Genomic DNA, 23,914 nt, shown 5'->3' with positions numbered 1-23,914 from the left:
ACTGCGCCTTGTTTGCAAGCAGTGGAAGACACAAGCTGTACATAAAAAAAGTCTTTGTAAACATGTCTGAAGATTTCGACAGAAGGGATGACTTGCAATTTTTTTGCCCAGCCTTACTTATCTGAACCAGAAAATACAGATGATGAACTATGAGAGATGGAAGTTCTATGTCAAAATGCCGGCTTCTGTGTCAGCAGCACCACAAGCATGCGTCAACATGAGGGAGAGTAATTAATTGCAGAATTTTAATTAATCATTTTTGGGTGAACTAACCCTTCAACTACGACTTTTGCCTCAAACTCCTAATTTGTTGCCTATTAATAGTTAGTAAGGTAGTTGTTAAGTTTAGGTATAGTGTAGGATTAAGGGATCTAAAATACGGTCATGCAGAGTAAGGCTTTAATATGTGCTTTATAATACTAACAAACAGCCAATATGCTAGTAATATGTATGCTAGTTAATAGTGAGAATTGGTACTTACAATAAAGTCTTTCCCAATTTTGATTTTTGTTTTTCATAGTAAAACGACCTTATTAGACAGCTTTTGGCCCCTCCTTTCAATTTGCAATGATCACTTTCAGAGCCATGAACATTTAACATTGTCTAAGTTTTAATGGTGTTTGTGTCTTAGAGTAGGCTGTACACATTATTTACAGTGATATGGAGATATGGGTATTTCTGTGGGTGCTATTTCAACCTTAATGGCTTTAAAACACACTAAACCATTGCACAGAGAGAGAGAGTGAGAAAGAGAGAGGGTTACAAAAAGAGAATAATAAAAATTGTTAATGGTGCAACTTTTTTTTTTTCTTTTCGTTTTTGTACAAGTCAGACTATCACACCATTGTAAAAATTACTATTTGCTGCTTGGAATTAATAAGACCAAGCTTTTAAAAAAAGTAATATGAAAAAGTCAAAGTTATTGGTCTAAAAAAAATTATGGTTGGATGTTCAAACAGCTAAACCGACCTGCTGTGTGTTAACATTAAACTTTCTCAAATTTTTCATACATATAAAATGAATTTCAACAGCAGACCATGTGTATAAATTTAGGCGTTTGTTGTTATAATACAAACTGCAATATATGCCCTGCATATACTACTTTTCATCAGTCACTACAAATCTATTATCAAAACACAGAAAATGAATGTAACAAATTCTCAAGCAGCAAATAGTGCACTGACCATTGCTGCAAAGCCTCAAGGTCTAAAGCCTGATGGCCAAGGGGCAGCAGAGGTGATGCGTGCATTCACCTTGGTCACTAGGGCGCTGATTTTGATGTTTTCAAGACATAGCACCAGAGATACTTCTGTGACTGGCATGTTGATTGACATACGGAAAACAGAAAGAGTCTACATGGACTCCCCCTGTGAATCATCATCTTCCAGAGACAAAGGCAGGTATAAATCCTAGAGGCAGGAAGACAAGGTGAAATAAAGACAAATTGGAGTTATGTTTACACAATAATGAAGAATATGGCTGTGTCCGGAATGGAATATTAGCATGCTGCTTATACGAGGTACTTTTTGTCAGATCAAATATCAGTCAGACAGGATTGATCCAAATCCAATATTGTGTAATATGGTTGTTGCTCAAAAAGGTGTTCTAAAAAGACAATAAACATTTTCTGGCTGCATAATACTGGATTGGAAATGAAAGTTGAATGCATTGCATTATGGAATAGAGTATTCCATGCAGTGTGCTCTGGTTATACTGCACTTTTATGCAAGTAAACATATTGCAAAAAATAGTATGGTAACGCACCATTACAAGCATATTCATAAAAGAAAATTAGAGGAATGGTGGTTAACATACATAGATACAAGAACTGACAAAACATTACCTTCTGTTTGCGAGAGTTGCCAGGGCTAGTCGGGGTTGAGATGGGAGACTGCTTAGAGATGGGAGTAGAGAGCTGACTACTGGAGCCTGTTCCATTAGCTAGACAAAGAAAGAAAAAGTATAAATGTGAAAGAGAGGGATAGATGAAGAGCCATAGACAGAAATATTAAGGTAAAAGAAAAGACTAATTGTGGGGTTAAGCATTGTCTCCCCATCTCCTGTGTGTAATCATGTTGTCAACTATTGTCTAGCTAGCAAACTGCTGAATCTGTATGCTGGAACTCATTTACACATCTCTCTATGAATAGTGCAGGTTGCTATGATACACCAGAGCTGTGTTTACATGTGAGAGTGGTGTGATCCTGTGTACTCAAGTACTGAAGGCTGTTTCAAAAACAGAGCTTTCATTTTAAGCAATACAAAAAAACAACAACAACAAAAAAAAAACCTAAGGACCAGGTGCCAGGTTTTAAAACCGTTCCAGCTAATGAATAAATAAAACAAAGAGAATGTCAGAAGAAAAGCCAGTTGATATTGGAAAACCTGTATAAGGAGATATGTGAAACTTCTATAAAAGTGCTGATCTTAGCCTTTCATTTGCTAATTGAATGCACAATGGGTCTGGAATTTGTATTATTTATTGGATGATCCCAGTTCAAAACTAATTCTATGCTCTATCATCTGCATCTGTGAAATGCTATTAATTGCCACAGGTGATAATTTTGATTATTCCCTCGGCGATAACTGTGCATAGTACACTTACTTTTGGAAAGACTTTTCTGTTTAAAAACAGAAATGTAATATTTCACATGTTTGTACAAAAATCCATGATAAATTGTGCTTTTAGTGGTGGGAATACTGTTCTAGGTGGATGAATGTCTGGTTGTGCATTGTTGTTGGTACTTTTCATAAACAAGGTTAACCAACAATTTCATCACACTGGTTTCAAGTTAACACATACTATGTGTAAGTCTTGTGGCTATATATTACCTTGGTGCTTTAAAGAACAAAGAATGTGAAGAACCTACAATATCATTCAAGAAATCAACAGTCATATACTGCCAAAAATGTATCGTGATAAGAAGAGAGTTTCCTGGCTGAAATAAAAATGCTGTTATAGAAAAAAAAAGTACCAGATACATCCACACACACATAATTGTATAGCCTATCAACAATCACTTTAAAATCAGTTTAAAATTAAATAATGATGTAAAATATAGAATGGAAAAAGATTAACAAAAAGTTCAAACAAAATAGCCAAATAGAAAATACTCTAAATGTTCATTTATTTCAAAAAGAGGGCAGAGCAATACAAAACCTAAAAGATGGACTTTAAAACAAGGGGGTGAGACATAAAGAAACATGAAAAGTAATAGGTTTAAAAAAGTTTTAGTCCAGCCACCAGTGAGTGTGCAGTGATACAGTTATACAGATATTATAATTTAAAGCACGCAGGCCATGCAAGAACAGTTAACATACACAAATTAGATATTCTTACAATAAAAATAACATTGAATCAAATAATTCCTTGATGTTTTTACATAAAAAAAAAAAACCTAATGAAATCATAATTTGTTCTGTTCTGCTTTTAGTACATGCCTGGCTTTTTAGTTTTGAAGTTATCTACACTGTATATAGTATATGGTAACACTTTACAATAAGGTGCATTAGTTAACATTAGTTAACAACATTAGTAAACATTAACTAAGAATGAACAATACTTCTACAGCATTTATTAATCTTAATGTTAATTTCAGCATCTACTAATGCACTATTCAAATCACAAGTTGTGTTTGCTAACATTAGTTAATGCTGTGAACTAACATGAATAAACACTGAACAACTGTATTTTCATTAACTAACAATGATTAACAAATAGTGTAATAAATGCACTGTTCATTGTTTGTGCATTTTAGTTAATACATTAATGTTAACAAATGACACCTTATTGTAAAGTGTTTGATAACATTTTAGCAAATGTACACAATTAAAATGTGCATGTTTATTCATCCAGAAAACATAACAAAAATGTTGATGACAAATATTGTCTGCAGGGGTGTTAATTATTAAAAGTTAATTATTTTATTAAATTTTTTATTTATAAGTCTAGACTTACTCTGACTAGCGAATATTCAGTAATTATTCAGGGAACTTGAGTTAATTTTTTTTTTATTTTGCAGTTTTGTTTGGTGAAGTCAGTTGTGCAGAAATGACACTTTAACTTTTAAACGATTTAGAACTCTTTGAGATTCTGCCACCACAAGATGGCAGTCAATGCATGACACTGCTGACTGTGGATTAAAAGGTTAAAGAGGACATATTAAAGATTTCCTTTTCCTTGTCACTAAAATATCATCACTTTCCTAGCCACCACCTTTGCAATTAGGGTACTTCTGCCAGGGTAATACCTATACTTGACCCTATGAATGTGTTGATGGGACACTGTTTGCATGAGTTTCTTTGTGTAGATGCCTTATATTCCCTATAGCTTCTTATTTATTTGCGTTGATCCTGTAGTATGCAAGGATGGCCTGTACAAACCCCTTTGGACCTAATCCTCAGAATATAAAGTGTCCCCTGGCTAAGTCTTGCTTAGAAGATTGAGCGATCCTTCCTTTCTAAAAATATTAAACGTAATAGAGCAAATCTATCTGCTAACATCAAATTCAAAATTGTGTGACAGACATCACATAGAGACCTCAGAGACCCAAACACAGATGTTTTCTTTCTTTCTTTCTTTCTTTCTTTCTTTCTTTCTTTCTTTCTTTCTTTCTTTCTTTCTTTCTTTCTTTCTTTCATGGGTTAAAAAGGCATGATGTCTGTGCATGTTTTGTTTTTGTGCATATTAAGTACATATGTTTTGACTGCCATTTTGATCTGTCTTTTGTGAGATGCTTTCCCAGCAAGCAAAGAATCTGAAATTTGGGTATGTTCAGAGCAGTGCTCTGATATTTTCTAAAGATTTATGATCCTGGACTTTCTACAACCGACTCATCCATGGCATAATAGCTGAAAATGCATATTTAGAAGCATTCAGTCCAGTTGCTTTGACCTTTAAAAGTGAAAATCTGCATGTAGGAAATATATTGCATTATATTTTATCTATATTAAAGTCATTTTGAAAATATTAACTGTTTATGCACACAGAACGTTAATTGCACAGGCTAATACAAGAACACATACAAACATGGGCAATTAAGTGATTATCACAGAATATCAAAAAATCAAGTTGTGACAAGGTGCTAAAAATCTCATAAAAACATAAAACAACATGTAAACAAAATAAAATGTGCTAATATAACATCATGGAGAAGCTGTTTAGAATAAAGTGTATTATTGTAGAAAGCCTGTCAATCGTCCATGCAAGAAATTGTGGTGCTTTAGCCGTTATGTGAAATTAACTAATTAGTAAAGCTTCATTATGGGGTTAAATGTGTGTTGAGCTGACATGAATCACATAATCATAGGCTCACTAGAATCAGCCGGAGACTTGCAGCGTCGGACGGGACCAGGACTCTTAGTTGAGCCCCTCTGTCCTTTGGGGATCTTCATCACGTGACACTCTACAGCAAGAGTAAAAGAGACAAATCATAGGTATGCCTTTAAAAGTATGAAGAAAAAGACATTCTTGAAGGACACAAAGTAGAAACGTCACCAACTTTTGCAGTGACAAATTTCATGATGCGTTAAAAACGCATCATTATGAGTTAATGAATAATATGCTAACATGAATAGTTTGTCAATTGCTTAAAATTACTTAAGTTTTTTTCACAACATTTGTAAAAAAAAAACAGCATTAGGTAATATGCGAAATGAAGTTTAATGACATTTGTTAGCATTCAAAAGTACATTATTAATAATTAATTAGGAATTAATTAAAAGTACATTATAATTTGTGATGAAATCATTTATAGATTTTTAAAAAGTGCATGAGCGTATCAATTGCAAGTGAATTGACATTAACTAAAGATCCCGCATTATATAATGTTTGTTAATTATTAATTAATGAAGCTTTTAATCATTGTAAACAATATCAAAATCATTTGAAGATTTTCAAAATTTGAAAGTTTTAATGACATTTGTAAGCATTTCAATTTACATTAAATAACTATAAATAATCTGTTAATCATTAAAGGGATAGTTCACCCAAAAATGATGATGTTTATCTGCTTACCCCAAGGGCATCCAACATGTAGGTGACTTTGTTTCTTCAAAACCAAATTAAACCATGCGGCTCGTGATGATACATTGATCGATCGTTTCGTGTCTTTAGACCTCAATGTATCATCACGAGCCGCATGGTTTAATTTGGTTTTGTCTGTGTATGTTTTTTTTCTCTCAAAGCCGTAAGTCCCATTGACTGCAATTATATGACTGACAGACTGCAACGGTTTGAGTTAAAAAAAAAAAAAATAATAAAAAATAATCGCTGTTTGTGTTCTACTGAAGAAACAAAGTCACCTACATCTTGGATGCCCTTGGGGTAAGCAGATAAACATCATAATTTTTGGGTGAACTATCCCTTTAAGTAACGTTTAATAAGTACATTAGTAAACATTTGTGCATTATCATATATTTCTAGATATGTGAATATGTAAAAACTAATGATCTGTTAAGCATTATATAATATTTGTTAATGATTAATGCATGAAAGTTATTATAAAGTGTTACCTCAATATATTTTATAGTCAATAATTTAAAATGTTCATTTATTTATTGAAAGCTATGACCTACCATTTTCATCCAGGGAGAAGTCATCCTGTGCATAGCGAAATTTTTCTGGTCCACAGGCAATGAAAACGTCGTCATCACCAAAGAAATCTTGCAAGCAAGTCACCTAAAACAAACAAACAAATATATGAAAACCTGTAAATTATAGACTACTATTTCTCAGAACACTAATTATGATACGACAGTGGAGCCAATTTTTTTTTAAGCTAAATTACTATAACTGGAGTATAAAGGAATATAACCCAATGTTGCTGGTTTGGAATGCGGTCATGAAAAAGAACATGCACACCAGCCACTCTCTGAGTGCCAGTACAAAAGAACTTTGAAACTGCCTGCAACAAGGAATGTGTTAAGGTTAAATGTTGTTTTTTTTTTTTTCTTTTTTTTTCTCTCTCTTACACAGAAACCACTTGAGCAAAGTCAGATAATTGTTGAGTAGAATGGCATTTCAGGTGAGCGACTAAAGGAGTGATTTATACGCTATAACAAAGTTTATTCCCAACTTTCAGTGTGGACTATTTTCACTGGCAGAGGAGAAAAAAAAAAAAAAAAAAAACTGGTCAAATTTGGTCATAACTGTAAGTTATTCCATATTTATTAATCAATGTTCACTGAATTTAAAAAAAAAAAATTATAATAATAATGTAACTGTAAGCTGTACAACTGTTGATTTGACATTTGTTGCTGCAGTTTCTCTCACATACACTTTTGCCTATAGTTTTGTCCTTTTCTAGCTGTTTTTTGCTTATCAATAAACTACATATTTCGATTATTACTTTTGCCTGTATTTGTACTGTAGTCATTCTGCATGTGTTAAGTTGATTTTAATTTACAACAAAATGTGGGTTTAGTTAGGGTGACCACATTTCAGTTTTCCAAAAATAGGACAGTTGGGGAAGCAGACTTGGGGGGTTGATTGGTGTTTGGTTTGTGGGTGGTTTGAGGGGGGTTATATAATATCCAAACAAAATATGTAATTTCCATACCTAAAACACATATTTTACAGTCACTTTTATGCATATTGATCATAAACAACGCTAAAAGGCTTCTTACCAGTGGCAATCCTTCACAAAAATTAACATCTACCACAGTTTATTATGGGTAGAATGCAAAATGTTTCAATGTTACAAGCATTTCAGTCAAATGTAATTTATTCAATATGTCAAACCTTTAACACTCGGGGGTTAAATCACCCAAAGGCAACAGTAGCCCAATTCCATGGGAATAAATGCGGACTTGGAATCCTTGCATCCAACACGAGCTGCTGGAGTCAGATTTAACTGATCATGGGTCGAGAGTAAGGAGAGATGACTGACAGACCATGCTGAAGGATTTGCTGCTCAGCAGACTGACAGATATCTGATCTTATAAGATGTGCTCCCATTACAGAGAGTGCGCATGATCGCCAAATCGAAAGTGAAAGTGAACAACAAGCATTCATTCATAAGAGATACTCCACGCTATCAAACACCAATGACTTGTACATAAGGGTACTGTCATTTTAGACATGTCCAAAACAGTTGCAACAGAGATGGAAATACAATTTTTAAATACAGGAATTATGTTTCCATCTTTGTTGCCACAGCTTTGTCAGTGCCTTTTTCTGTTCTAAACAAGGGGGTGTCCCAACACTTTTGTTCTTATAGTGTCTATACAAGTCATTGGTGTTTGGTGATGAGTGTTTGGCTCAAGGTCTGCAAATAAAGTCACACCAGAGGTGTTCAGTTGGGATTAGGACTTGGCTTTCTGCAGACCAGTCAAGTTCTTCCACACTGACTGAATCAATCATGTCTTTTTGAAACGTGCCTTATACTCAGGCACTGTCATGTTAGAAAATAGAAAAGGGGGTAACACTTTAGAATACCGATCCTTTGTTAATGAATAACTACACAGGAACAAGTTAGCTAATCAATAACTACTATTTGTTTTATATATCCTGAAGAACTACTAAGAACTACTGTATACAGGTTCATAATTAATGTGAATTATACATAATGTATAATTAATTCTAAAATGAATATGATGGTAACCCACTAGTAATAACTCAAGAATTATCTAATTCTTTTAAAGGAACTACTAACTACTTGGATCAGTATTCTAAAGTGAAAAGCATCATAACTCCCTAATACTGACTGACGTGATTTAAAGCTTTTGAGATATATGTAAGGTTTTGGATAGTAATGACTCAAGTGTTACTACATCCTTCTGAAGAAACTACTAATTATTTGGATCAGTATTCTAAAGTGAAGATCACGGTAACCCACTAGTAATGATTTAAGTGTTACCAAATCTAGCAAAATGAATTACTAACCAAAACCTTACAAAAACCTTAAAAGTTTACACTGACTTCAGTAATTACTAGGGAGATATCACAATCTTCACTTTAGAATACTGATCCAAACAATTAGTAATTCCTTTAGAAGGATGTAGTAACACCTGAATAATTACTATCCAATGCTTTACAATACTCTCAAAAGCTTACAGTGATTTCAGTCGTTACTAGGGAGTTATCATGATCTTCACTTTAGAATACTGCTCCAAATAATTAGTATTTCCTTTTGAAGAATTTGGTAATACTTGAGTCATAACTAGTGGGTTACCATGACCTTTACTTTAGAATTAATTATTCATTATGTATTATTCATATTAATTATGAACCTGTATACAGTAGCTCTTAGGGAGGTATGAAAAAATAATAGTTACTGATTAGCTAATAGTGAACTACCACATTCGGCTAAGCACTATTACTTACTAATTCATTAATCAGAGTTTCTTGTTAGTTACTAATATTTACTAGAGTGCTAATATTGCATTACTCATGCGTTCTTGTGTAGTTATTCATTAATAATGGAACAGTATTCTAAAGTGTTACCGAAAAGGGTCCTGTCCAAATGGTTGCTATAAAATTAGAAGCACACAATTCCGTAGAATATCATTATATGCTTTAACATTAAGATTTGTACTCATAGAAATGACTAAAGTAGTCAAACATGCTCATTAGAAGGGGGTGGCCCAATACTTTCGGCAATATAGTGTATCTCTACCATGTATTGGCAGTTTACGTGATGCTCAGACACAGACACATTTGTATATATCTGTCTATGACTTTACTAGTATTCTCCAGTTGGTTCATAAACAAGGAAATAAATATTTTGGACATTGTTGAAGACTATTTGACATTGTATGCTAAAAATGCTTCACCACCAGCCAAGTAAAGAGTCCCACCCCAATGACTCCAGCCTAACACACACACACACACGTTGGTTTTTGTGGTTTATGGGGACTCTCCATAGGCGTAATGGTTTTTATACTTAACAAACTGGGTGTGCTATTGCCCTACACCTAAACATAGCCCTCACAGGAAACTTTGTGCATTTTTAGTATGTTTTTAAGCCTTTTGAATTACGGGGACATAGGCAGTGTCCTCATAAACCACCTTCATATTGTAATACCTCTGTCATACCCATGTCATTATACAAATTTGTGTCCTCATAAACCACATAAACACACACACACACACACACACACACACACAGTGTTAAATGACAAAGCTAATCTATGCTGACCTTGCCATGAACAGCTGGCCAGCAGGGTGTGTGTCTGCATACTTGGATGTGTTTGTGTGTGTACGCGCATGTGTTTATATGCCTACGTACATACTTCTACCTACTTAACCATATTTTGGGGGCAAAGTATTACCCAGAAATGAACTAAATCTGACAAAATCTTCATTTAAAGAGAGTTGTACAAAGGCCCATTCAATTCAGTTAATTGTAGCAACTCCATATGGCTGACTCTAGCAACTCATCGTTTAAAAAATTTAAATTGCTCCCATCTGACAGTAGGTATATTCTGTCAATATTGTGGATGAATAGATACTCTTTTGTCCCAGTGGATTTTATTATTATTATTAATAATAATACTATTCTATGCCATTTTATATATTGTTGTTATTGTCCTGGTTATTTTTAAATTATTACTTATAATGTGTACAACCGGGGGGATTAAGGTTAGGTATTTATAGTATTTATAAAGCTGTATAAAAAAAACAAAGTCACTACAATACTCTGACAATCACATAATTAATAGTTGTTTTTGTTTTTACCTAAAATAAAACATATGATAACCTGTTCATCTTTCCTGCTGTTGAAACCAAAAGGTGGGAGTCTGTGTGTCCAAAAAAATAAAATAAATAAATAAATAACTACAATATCTTGTTAAACCTCTTTACTGGCTTATTAGAGTGACATTTACTTACAGATTCTGATAATTATCCAAACTGCCTGTCAATCATGTGTCAGTCGAGCCCCTTGCACCTGCTGCCCCCACTCCCCTTCCCGTGTTGTGCTGATTATATGAGAAACTGGGAAAACTCAATAGGCAAAAATGTGTGTGTCAGAACTGCTCATAAAAATGGGCCATTAAAGAAGGCCTCATGGGACACATAATCTGCAAATTGTTCTAAGACACATCCAGTCCAGTCCAAAATATAAATCCAAGTTTATGCAAACCTTTTGCTCTGGAGACCCCCACAGGGCACTGGATGACCTCAGGGACAAAGAGGTCAAGGGTATACTGGGGTGCGTGATGAAACCATGGAAACAGCGATGTTCCCAAAGAACAATGCTGGGGCATAATGCACATATACAGAATAAAACTGCCCTTTGCATTACAAGCACATCTGCAAGTATTTTTTTTTTTTTTTTGTTGTTGTAATCAAAAATCCACTTTTTTTTTACAGACCAGGGCCCGTATTCCTAAAGAATCTAAGAATACTTTTAGAGAGCTCCTAATTTATCTTAAAAATTTATAACTAGGAGTCTTAGCTTAAAAGTGATTCAGGACCAATCTGAGAGCAACTCTGAGCGAGGAAAAGACAAACACTTTTATCTTAGTGAGGAGGCGGGGCTGACCCCATTGCTAGCTATGACACATTCTTTTGAAGACTGTGATTGGTTGGTTGTCAAGAAGGAAATAAAAGAGCGTTTGAGTAGGGTATATTTTAAGCCTTCACTTTGAAATTACAGGCGTAATTTTTCCTGTTTTACCATACTCTCTCTCTCTCTCTCTCTCTCTCTCTCTCACACACACACACACATTATATATGTATATATATTCTTTATTTTTTATTTACCATGCTGTCATACTTGCCGTATTTTATAGGAAATGAACAGTGCTGTAACAGACCCAAATCATCACTGCTGCATAGTTGCATTTTTCCAGTTGCCAAATATGTTAATGTAGTGATTACGTCCATTTCTGGCGCTATGGCATTTCTGCGTGGTGTCGGAGTTGTTAGCGTGTCTCTAATAAGATCGGTCACAAACATGATCCCTGCTGCGCAATCTAATGTGTAGCGTCTTATTAACTCATTGTCATGCATTGTGTGCAACACATTTCTTCTCCCTTTTCATGTTTCGTCCATTTTCTCCGCTGCTAAAGAAACTCTTAAGCCCCTTAAAAGTCCTCGTCCGTACCCCTAACAATTTTGGACCTTAAGACCTCTTTTAAGGGTTAAGATGCTTTCTGAATTACTTTTTTCTTTACTAGGATCTTTTCTTTAATTTTAAGAGGAAACAATTTAATAAGAATTTTCTTAGAATTTTGTTACTAGGAGCAACTCTTAGCACTAAGATTTTTCATGAATACGGGCCCTGATGTTTAGGGACTCACATCTTTTTTTTTACAAAATTATTTACTTGAAGTATCCCCGGTCATAAATATAATAAATATTAAATTTAATGACTCATTTTGCATATAAGATCAGTGTTATATTTTAATTTATTTGATTTTATTAAAAACAAAAAATTCTGTAATCTAAAATTAATTTTAATGTCAAAGCTTATTTGCATTTTTTTTATGTCGAGCTGATTTCGGAAGCACTCTTACAAATATTGGAATTAGTCTAGAATGGTGTTTCTCTTCATTCACGCCACACAGTCAGATGCCGACCAACACCAACAGACTTGTTTGTGAGGGTTGTTGGATCGTTTTGTTACCCATGTTGGCATCTGTTGCTGTTGAACAGCAGCTGTCAGGTTGCAGATTGATGTAAAGTTATCTGGTGGTTGTTGGCATTGGTTGGCATCAGTGTGAATTACCCTTAAAGGTGTCATCGGATGCCCACTTTCCACGAGTTGATATGATTCTTTAGGATCTTAATAAAAATCTATAACATATTTTGGTTAAAATTTCTCAATGGTAGTATAAAAAACACTTTCTTTACCCTATCAAAATCAGCTCTGTTGGTCCATGTTGCTTTAAATGCTAATGAGCTCTGCTCACCCCGCCCCTCTCTTCACCCTCTCTCTACTTTAGCTGCAAAACTGGTAAAAAGTAGCACATTATTACACTGCTCCGGGTGTGTGTTCACGGTGTGTGTGTGTTCACTGCTGTGTGTGTGCACATTGGATGGGTTAAATGCAGAGCACGAATTCCGAGTATGGGTCACCATACTTGGCAGTATGTCACTTCACTTCACTTATTAGCAAAGGTGATTTGCAAAGATTCATAAAAAAAATCACTTCTTCTGTAGATGAAGCTGGATCACGAATGATTTGAGCGAACATAGACGCATTTTTGGCAGATCGATGATCAGCGCATTCACTTCAAAGCGAAAGTAACGTTAAAGGGATAGTTCACCCAAAAATCAAAATTAGCCAAAGATTTACTCACCCTCAAGGCATCCTAGGCATGTCTGATATTCCTCTTTCAGAAGAACACATTCGGAGTTATATTCAATATAGTCCTGTCTGTTCCAATCTGTATAATTGCAGTGAATGGTGCCCCTGTTTCTGAATCCAAAAAAAAAAGCATCCATCCATCACAAAACTACTCCACATGCTCCGGGGTGTTAATAAAGGACTTTTGAAGTGAAACGATACCGCAGTGGGCTGAGATTGGTTAGCTGGCCCAGTGTGTTGTTATTGGCTAAACCGCCTCTAGCACGCGTCTAAATGTCCCGCCCTTCAGCTCAGTGGCATGTGCTCTGGTTGTATTGTAAACAATGACGTCATCAATATTGCTTATCAATTTGAGTCTGATTGAGACACAGAGAATATTATTGAAGAGGGTCGCACTGAACCTGTGCAAGCACGGCTCTTAATGGTATGTTTTTTTTGTTTGTTGTTGTCTCATACTTTTAGATATTTTAAGTATATAATAATATATATATATATATATATATATATATATATATAAGTTATTTGTAAATGCTACTTCTGTTAGCTTTTAATATACGGTTTTATCCTGATTAAAGCTTTAATACAATACGGCAACCACACACGCTTCCATATGGCTGTGTGAAGATGAGTGTATAAATGGAACAGCTCATTTGAGCTGATCTGAGCTGAGCTGAGAGAGAGAGACAGAGCGAAAGAGATGCAGAGCGTGTGCAGAGCAGGGCGACGCGAGGAACTAAGAACCGCTACTAACTATTAAGAACCACTGCTTTAGAACATTGATTTTGAGACTTGTGAATCCATTAGAATCATTAGAAGACACAATAGCGATTCACATATGAATAGATTTTTTTGTGCACCCCTAGTTTTCTTCCTCTTCTCTAAAGCGGCGCAGCATGGCCTCTCCCCCTTTGTTGCGTGTTCCTGGGGGAGGGGTTTATCTGGGTTCTTGATGTAATGGACCCCGGGAAGTAACTCGTTGTAGTCCCTTACTTACGTTTTTGTAAACTGACAGAACTTTAAAAGACGATATCTTCATTTGCATTGAACTTTCAGCGCTGAAACTTTGCAGATATTGTTTATGCTCAAACAGCAACATCAAGTCAAGTCAAGTCTGATTTATTGTCAATTCTTCCACATGTACACATGTGGAACATACACACTAACTAACGTTAAAAAGTGAAAATCGCAATCAACCACCCCTTTAATACTGAGTAATATTAATGAACCAATTATGCATTCATTCATTGAAGTCAAAGTTTTGTTTTGAAATACTTAGCATCAAGTAAAAAAAATAAAAAAATACACCTTTGTAAACTTCATAGGATTATATAATTGATTTTACCTTTAATGTCATATAAAAACAAGCTGTAGAAGGTCATTTTACATGGAAGTCATATGATGTCTTTCTATGTAAATGGGTTGCTCTTGGCCTGAATAATCTTCAAAAAAAGACCAGACTCTATGCTGATAGTTGAAAGGGCCACATGCTTCTTATTCATCAATGACCCCTCCCAAACACATACCCTCAAATTTAATATAGGTCATACAGGAGTCCACATATATTATAACATACACACACACACACACACACACACACACAGATTTAAAAAAAAAAAAATGGGGATGTTACCATGTTTCAAGTTGTATCAATTTTAAATATGCTGTAGAATTTACAATACTATTTCAATTAACTAATAGCAAAAATGGTATATATAATTAATAATCATAATCATCTCATGTAGTGACACATACACTGTGTTAAAAAAAAAAAAAAAAAAGTTTAGCGAACTTAAGATTAAGGCAACCAGCTTCAGCAGATTTTTGAGTTTTCTCAACTTTTTTAAGTTGAGAAATTTCCTTAAAAAAATAAGTCCTAAGTAATGTGGTAAACCAAAACTATGAAATGATTCTCTTTATGAGCAATAATACTGTATGACCATTTGGACAAACCACTAACAAAGTATTAAACTGTGTGTAACTCATCCTGCATCATTTGTGGTATGGACATGAATGATCTAAAAATTGCACATAGAGCTTGTTAAGGAGAGCAGTTCTATTCATTTTTAGAGTTACAATTTTACTTAATAGACTTAATAAAGCCTCAATAGACCTTAATAGTGCCAGTTATCATTTTCCATCATATATATGTGTATATATATATATATATATATATATATATATATATATATATACACTCACCTAAAGGATTATTAGGAACACCTGTTCAATTTCTCATTAATGCAATTATCTAATCAACCAATCACATGGCAATTGCTTCAATGCATTTAGGGGTGTGGTCCTGGTCAAGACAATCTCCTGAACTCCAAACTGAATGTCAGAATGGGAAAGAAAGGTGATTTAAGCAATTTTGAGCGTAGCATGGTTGTTGGTGCCAGACGGCACCTGAGTATTTCACAATCTGCTCAGTTACTGGGATTTTCACACACAACCATTTCTAGGGTTTACAAAGAATGGTGTGAAAAGGGAAAAACATCCAGTATGCGGCAGTCCTGTGGGCGAAAATGCCTTGTTGATGCTAGAGGTCAGAGGAGAATGGGCCGACTGATTCAAGCTGATAGAAGAGCAACTTTGACTGAAATAACCACTCGTTACAACCGAGGTATGCAGCAAAGCATTTGTGAAGCCACAACACGCACAACCTTGAGGCGGATGGGCTACAACAGCAGAAGACCCCACCGGGTACCACTCATCTCCATTACAAATAGGAAAAAGAGGCTATAATTTGCACGAGCTCACCAAAATTGGACGGTTGAAGACTGGAAAAATGTTGCCTGGTCTGATGAGTCTCGATTTCTGTTGAGACAGTCAGATGGTAGAGTCAGAATTTGGCGTAAACAGAATGAGAACATGGATCCATCATGCCTTGTTACCACTGTGCAGGCTGCTGGTGGTGGTGTAATGGTGTGGGGGATGTTTTCTTGGCACACTTTAGGCCCCTTAGTGCCAATTGGGCATCGTTTAAATGCCACGGCCTACCTGAGCATTGTTTCTGACCATGTCCATCCCTTTATGACCACCATGTACCCATCCTCTGATGGCTACTTCCAGCAGGATAATGCACCATGTCACAAAGCTCGAATCATTTCAAATTGGTTTCTTGAACATGACAATGAGTTCACTGTACTAAAATGGCCCCCACAGTCACCAGATCTCAACCCAATAGAGCATCTTTGGGATGTGGTGGAACGGGAGCTTCATGCCCTGGATGTGCATCCCACAAATCTCCATCAACTGCAAGATGCTATCCTATCAATATGGGCCAACATTTCTAAAGAATGCTTTCAGCACCTTGTTGAATCAATGCCACGTAGAATTAAGGCAGTTCTGAAGGTGAAAGGGGGTCAAACACAGTATTAGTATGGTGTTCCTAATAATCCTTTAGGTGAGTGTACATACACACACACACACACACACACACACACAGTATATATTTATTTATTTATTTACGAATGATACCAATTACAGTTACTGATGAACTAATTACGGATCATCAGCCTATAATTTAGCTACAGCTATACTATTCAGATGACTGATATATCTAGGATGCAAAGGAATTTTGTTCATTAAAAAAATAGAGGCGAGTACAGATTTAATAAGAGTAATAAATTAGTCTTTATGTTTAGAATACAGAAATTAAACTATTTTAAGGAGGAGTTTCTCAAATGCCTTTTAAAGTATCAAAAGCATGTGCTGCATAAAGACAAAAATTTGAAAAATTAAGACAGCCCTCATTCCTCCTCTGGGAGCCTCTATTTGTTTTGGGGAAAGAGCGGTGATTGTCTGTGTGCTTGCATTTATGCTGCTATTCTATTTGCAAAATGCATGATTGCTAAAAGATTTTTCAAAACTCTCACACATGGTATCGCCCCCAGGAATCACACTAATTAATGTCTGCCCTCTCTTAAAAGAGAACAATTAAAAAGAACACAACTCATGGAAGTGCCTATCCCAAAAACCCAGTAAACTGGGAGTATGTGTGTGTGTGTGTGTGTGAGAGAGAGTTTGAGTGCGAGTGTGTGCATAGCTGCAGCACAATAAAAGTGTTTGCCCCAAAAAAACAAAACACAAGGACAAAGAAGGTAAAAAGAGACAGAACTACAAAAAGGGAAAGAGGAGAACAAAGCAAAAAAAATTACTAGGTAAAAATGAATTACAAAAAGAGTGAAAGTTTCAGTTTGATTCATGTAATCCTGTAAGAGGTCTTGTTTTAAAGAGTGAACCCAAGTGTGAATACCCTTAAAAAGCAACTATTGGCAGAGGAGTGGGGCCTTGTTTTTTTTTGCCTGGATGTCTCAGTAACAGCAAAAATAGTGGTATTCATATGAGATTAAATTATTATGTTCAAATCACAATCACAATCCATAATGAAATAATTACAATGTTGATTTGGCCAGATTAGGCAGCCCTATACTGTAAATAAATCATTTAAAAATAATAACAATCAAATGACTTGTGTTCACATTTGGCAACCGTCACTTGACCTTATTCTACATAAAAGCCCTTCACTTTGGAAACTGTGGGTAGCTATACATTTCTGCCTGAAACAAACAAACTAATATTATTTGTAGTCACACAGTATACAGGAGGTTGGGTGTAGGATCATTGCAGTAAATACAGTACAGAAATGCACTGCGGTATGTAATCTGAGGGTGGTACAGTAGAATTTGATGGGTTCTTGTCCCCCCCACATATCTGACCTTGTCAAGCTAAACATAAAGCCTCCACTCAGCGTATTCTTGCAGCACTATTGTCACAGCAACTGCTGCACCATCAATCACCCTGCAGATTTGTTGTCGCCATAGCAACATCCTCTGTGATTACTTGCAGTCTATAGCCCGCTCACTCAGCAAAACCGAGAGAAAGAAAGAAAGAAAGAAAGAAAGAAAGAAAGAAAGAAAGAAAGAAAGAAAGAAAGAAAGAAAGAAAGAAAGAAAGAAAAACTTATCCTGAATGGTTAGACGGATAAATGCATGTGTGAGGAAATAAAAGAATCTGATTGGCTGTGAGTGAGATCATCCGCATATTAAGAAGGTTCTATCATAGTTTTGTTTCTGGCAGCACAACAACTGTGCTGAATTTTAATACTGGGTGGCCGTCTTCCTCTAAAGGTAACTGTATCCACCCCTCCTCTAACTGCACTTACAGCATTGATGCTGAAGGAGAGATATCTTAGTACTGAACACACTAGTCACGGAATGGAATACAAATGAACTGCTGGACAAAGAAAATGAACCACACTGGACCTTGGTGGTGGTCTTTATAAAACAAATGGTTTGCCTCATTTGGTTAAAATAAAATAAAATGATAAAAAAAGCCGCAAACTGTGATTATCAGGGTTTAAGCACCAACGGCTCATGTAGATGATATGGTGATACAACTGCCATGTATCAATATGTTAGGTCAAGTCTGCCAACTTGTTATCAGTAACACCTGGAATATATACACATTGACAGGGTTCCCACTCTTTCATGAACACCAGATTCTAGGACTTTCAAGGACTTTTTAAAGCACCATTTATTTTATATCAAGCACCTGTCAAATTCACACCCCAGCATATGTAGCGTCATGAAAGACCTCTTACAGTACTTAGAATTTCACTTACACTTAAAATTTACATTAAAATGTTCAGAGTAATGAGGTTTTGAATGTGTAGGTTTCATAAATGTATACCATTTTGAGCAGTCGTGTTCAAAGGAATTTTGAATTTTTCAAATATTGATAAAATATATATATATATATATATATATATATATATTCTTGTATCAAACTGGCTTTTGCAGTAATTCTTGTAAAAAAATTAAATTTGAAAGAATTTCTCAATTTTTAAATTAATAAAAAGTGGTTAAACTGGGCTCTACGCTTACTTTTCTTTTTAGGAGCACACAATTTAGGAGCACATTCTAATGAAGAATCAAATATTAACCTTCCCATTACGATATTTACCTTGTTACAGTGATTTACAGGGAATTTAGTTTTTACCTTCGTATTGATAAATAATCTTTTATCCCAAAAAATAATTATATATAATTATATATAAGCTTTTTTTAAATTTCTAATTAAAACAACAGAATAAAAACAAGTAGAATAAGAATAAGATAACGTTCAAATTAAATCAGTATTAAAAAAATTATTCGTACTAGAGGTGGCACAGAAGAACACAAAAGTGGATTGTAGGTGTATTTTCAGACGTTTAATGAGGCTCAGAGGTTGCATGAGTGCAATTAAATTCATAACTTCATGTTGAGGTTAATGTTTTAAATATAACTTTTTGAATAGAAATATTAAATGATTTAAATAACAGAAAACCTACTTTAAAATGAAAGGAAAACTGCCAGTAGGTGGCAGCAAGACACTGATTTTACTGAATCACAGAATCAGTCATTCAATTGATTAGTTCGAACGGCTGATTCATTCAGGAACGAAGCAAGTGACTGTCTTTATGAATGGATAATTGAATCAGATTCGTTTAAAAATGCCAATTCATGCATAAACGAAACAACGCTGTGTTTGAATGGAGATGCGCAGCGGCTCGGCTGAGACTTTGTTTAAAACTGTTTTCGTTGAGGAAATAGAGCAAAATCAGACAATAGTGTTCAGACAATGCAAGCCACTTAATACTAACTTATTTTTTAATCAACTGTTGCGTTAAATCAATATCACATTTGCAAACTCCCTTAATCATTAAACGCTGTCACTGTTCTTTGTTCATCGCAGTCTCACAAAGTTTCATTATAATCAACGCAGCTCTCTACACTGCACAATGAATCTCTTATTTACACCCTGTCTACACTTTGTTATAATGAGAGGATTCGTGAACAAAACGGCGTTTTGAGCAGTGAGTGGATTCTGATTAACATTGTGTTCAAGGAATCAACAGTTATGTCTGATACATTACTCACCATTGCAAAAACATGTTGTAAGTACGTTAGAAACCTTTGAAGCTCCCCTCAGCGCAAACACAAATATGATGATCGGGTCAGTCACACTGGTGCCTAAATATTTTTTCATAGTCGCAGCAGTAGTTTCAGTCGCAAATGCACTGCTTCTCCATAGGTTCATGCAGGGTTGTGCAATGTGCGCATCAGCTCGCATGATAAGATTTCTCTCGCGCTACCCCATCTCCACCCCAATAATTAGTGCTGTTTCATTTTGTCTTTGACAGTGCATATAGGAAAACTTTTGAAATAGCACCATTCTACTAAACAAATTTATTTAATATTTATTTCAAGCACTTTCAAGGACCTATATTTGTTCTCAAGTACTTTCCAGGCCTTGAATCCATGTCGATATTCAAGTAATTTCAAGTACTTTCAAGAAGCGTGCATTGAGGTAATACTTATAATGTTGGAAATGACGGAAATTCAGTATTTTTATAATCCTTTCATAATAATTATATTTACACTAAAACTATGGGACACACCCCCATTAATAAGAATGGCTGATATTTAAGAAATTGCTGTTAGCCCCTAGAGCGTCAGAAATATTTACAAGCCATGCTCACAAATATTTTGACATTTATCTTCACATTCTTTTTAATATATTTTTGTCAGGAGTATGTCATGATTTCATGCTATTTTAAAAGTATTTTTTTTTCCCAAAAATATAAAATACCAAAAAAAAAAAAAATTTCAAAAATGGATACCCTTTAAATCAGAGAAATATCACATTTTTATTTTAACCATCACAGTTCCAGAGTTGTAGTGGCATTTTGTGGCCAGTTCTTATACCAATTTATTACATAGTTTACTATATAGACACACCTCATTTATCAATCTAATGTAGAAATGAGCACAGATTTAAGTGCGCAAATCAAATTATGACAGGGTTCACGCATGAATCATGAAACATTTGTATGCCGCTAATCCCAACATACAAATTGATACACATTGATAAATGTGGCGGCTTACAGATTTTCAGAACGGAACAAGAACGAAAAATACGTAGTTATAAAACTATATATTAAACTATAATATAAAACACAAATTAGGCTATAGTGGCATTCATAATAAACAGCATACAAACGTCAATCTAAAATTAATTTATTTAAAGTGAAACTGAAATGGCATTGGGCTCTTGAGCCTCCTTAACTTAATAATCCAATTGCTTCCATTTTTGCCATGTAACATTTGGTTGCTAAACTATTCATTATGTAAACAAGGCTTTGTACTTCACTCGTGTTCATCCTTCACATGCCAGTTTGTTTGAGCACTGCACATTGATTTTACAGCGGACCTTTTAAATTGTGCAGTGTAACTTATGTTTGGTTGACAGCATTTTTTATTTATTTTTTATTTTGTTGATGAGGAATATCTGAAATGTCAAGTTAGCAACACAATAACTGATATGTTGTGTGTGCGCATGAGATGCCCGCACGATCGGTTAATAAATTAAACCCTAGAAAAAAAGTAATACATTTAAAATAAATTTAATTCATACTAAGAATAATTTGAATCTATTAACATATTTACTGACAGATAACTCGAGACTTATTGATATAAAAATTATAATTAAACTTTACTAGGCAGAATTAGTGCAGTTTACTTGTGCACAATCAGAGCCGACCCTCCCTATACGCAGAATACACAAGCTGCGTAGGGGCCCCGAAACACCAGGGGGCCCCCTTGCTCTCAAATAGGTTTTAATTTTAGTTTTGTTTTTGAGTTTGGTCAGCGATTATGAAAACATGAATGATCATTTCACCCTCGCTACGTAAAAATCATTCAAAAGTACCGTGAATGTTGTACAGTCACTTACTCGAGACTAAAAAAAATTAGTTGAAAGCATACCGAGCTGCGGTTTCTCTAGCGCTTTCCGGGCCCCCAGAAGTTTAGGATTGGAACTGTGCCCAATGCATTTTTTTCTTAATATTAAATCTAAAATGTGTTTTAATGTTACTTTTGATGAGGATTGTATGATCTTTGAATAATATCGGACTTTAAATGCAAAATATTTCCAGTGTACATGATGTATACTTGCAATAGTTCCACTTTATACTATACTATACTTGTAGTGTATAGTGGCTTTCAACTAATTAAAAAAATTAGTTGAAAGCATACCGAGCTGCGGTTTCTCTAGCGCTTTCCGCTAGCGCTTTCCGGGCCCCCAGAAGTTTAGGATTGGAACTGTGCCCAATGCATTTTTTTCTTAATATTAAATCTAAAATGTGTTTTAATGTTACTTTTGATGAGGATTGTATGATCTTTGAATAATATCGGACTTTAAATGCAAAATATTTCCAGTGTACATGATGTATACTTGCAATAGTTCCACTTTATACTATACTATACTTGTAGCACAGTTTTTTTGTTTTTTTATTTTGTTACTTTGTTAATTATTTAAAGCTGCAGTCTGTAAGTTTTGCCTCTTTGTCGCCATCTCTGTTTGAAAACCTGGAATTGCAGTTACTTGTGGAATTATCTTGCTTGCTAGGGATGTCATCTGGCACGGCTCCAGCGCGGCTGAATCTAATGTTTTGAGGTGAATGTGTGACAGTCGGTCACCACACCGATGATGTTACGGGGTTGACGAGACGTGAGACAGACAGAGACCCCTGGGCGGAGCAGGAGACCCCCAGAGCCAGACAGCTGACCACCACGGCGGAGCTGACAGTGCCGGAGCCCACCAGTGTGGAGTAGACAGGGCAGAGGATCTCCACAGTAGAGCAGACTGATCAGGAAACCATGGTAGGATCAGAGATCTGGGGAGAACATAGACAGACACCACACGGAGAGCATCCATGGTCTCAAGAGCCGTGGCAGGGCAGGACGGGGATTCACAGACGGTCTCCATAGCCGTGACTGGGCAAGACAAGGATTCACAGACGGCCTCCATAGCTGTGGCAAGGCAGGACGTGGATTCACAGACGGCCACCATAGCCGTGACAGGGCAGGACAAGGATTCACAGACGGCCTCCATAGCCGTGACTGGGCCGGACAAGGATTCACAGTCTGCCTCCATAGCCATGACTGGGCCGGACAAGGATTCACAGACGGCCTCCATAGCCGTGACTGGGCCGGACAAGGATTCACAGGAGGAGGATACCACTGGCACCTCTGGAGGTTCTGCAGCAAACGCCGCCACCTCTGGAGGTTATACAGTGGTAACATCAGGTTGTAGGTGGAGTTTAGTGACGGTCTCTCTGACCACAACATGACAGGCTGAGAGTACGTTGCTGGACGCCACCACCTTACAAGGGCCTGAAGCGAGCACCACCGCTTGATGAGGTTCTGCAGCATGTGCCGCCACCTCTGGAGGAGCTGCAGCGGATGCCATCGCCTGGGACAGTTCAGAGGTGGTGTATGCAGCCCAAACGCAACACAAAGCGATCACTAACATGGGAAGCGCTTCTGACAGGGAAATCAGTTCAGGAACAGGAGGGCTTGAGTGAGTGGGTTTGGGGATACCAGCTGTGCGTGCAGACACCAGTGGTGCATCCCTTATGCTGGAAACCAAACAGGGAACTCGGAGGTCTGACCTTAAATCTCTAGGTGTGACAGACTCTGGCAATTCGGCGGAGACGTGAAGAGGCTCTGGCTGATGAACTGTGGCGAGAAGAGTCTCTGGTTCGGAAGCTGAGATGTGGCGTGACTCTGGCTGGAGAGCTGAGGCATGGCGTGACTCGTGACGATCGACTGTAG

The 23,914-nt window shown here is 36.0% G+C and overlaps 1 protein-coding gene across 1 annotated transcript in view; it reads right to left on the bottom strand.

Moving 5' to 3' along the window:
* Nucleotides 1–515: 515 nt before the first annotated feature.
* The window catches only part of LOC306870850 (neuronal migration protein doublecortin-like), a 114,796-nt gene continuing 91,397 nt past the window's right edge, over nt 516–23,914 (bottom strand). The window contains exons 4-7 of the mRNA XM_079418306.1: nt 6,577–6,679; nt 5,316–5,405; nt 1,844–1,941; nt 516–1,409 (exon numbers count right to left, since the gene is read on the bottom strand). Coding sequence (XP_079274432.1) covers nt 1,353–1,409; nt 1,844–1,941; nt 5,316–5,405; nt 6,577–6,679 — 348 coding nt within the window. The 3' untranslated portion in view covers nt 516–1,352. The remainder of the gene's footprint in view (nt 1,410–1,843; nt 1,942–5,315; nt 5,406–6,576; nt 6,680–23,914) is intronic.

This window comes from Barbus barbus, assembly GCF_936440315.1.
Source record: "Barbus barbus genome assembly, chromosome: 6".
Taxonomy (NCBI): Eukaryota; Metazoa; Chordata; class Actinopteri; order Cypriniformes; family Cyprinidae; genus Barbus; species Barbus barbus.
The sequence above is the reverse complement of the archived record's forward strand: the minus strand, read 5'-3'. Positions and strand labels throughout refer to the sequence as shown.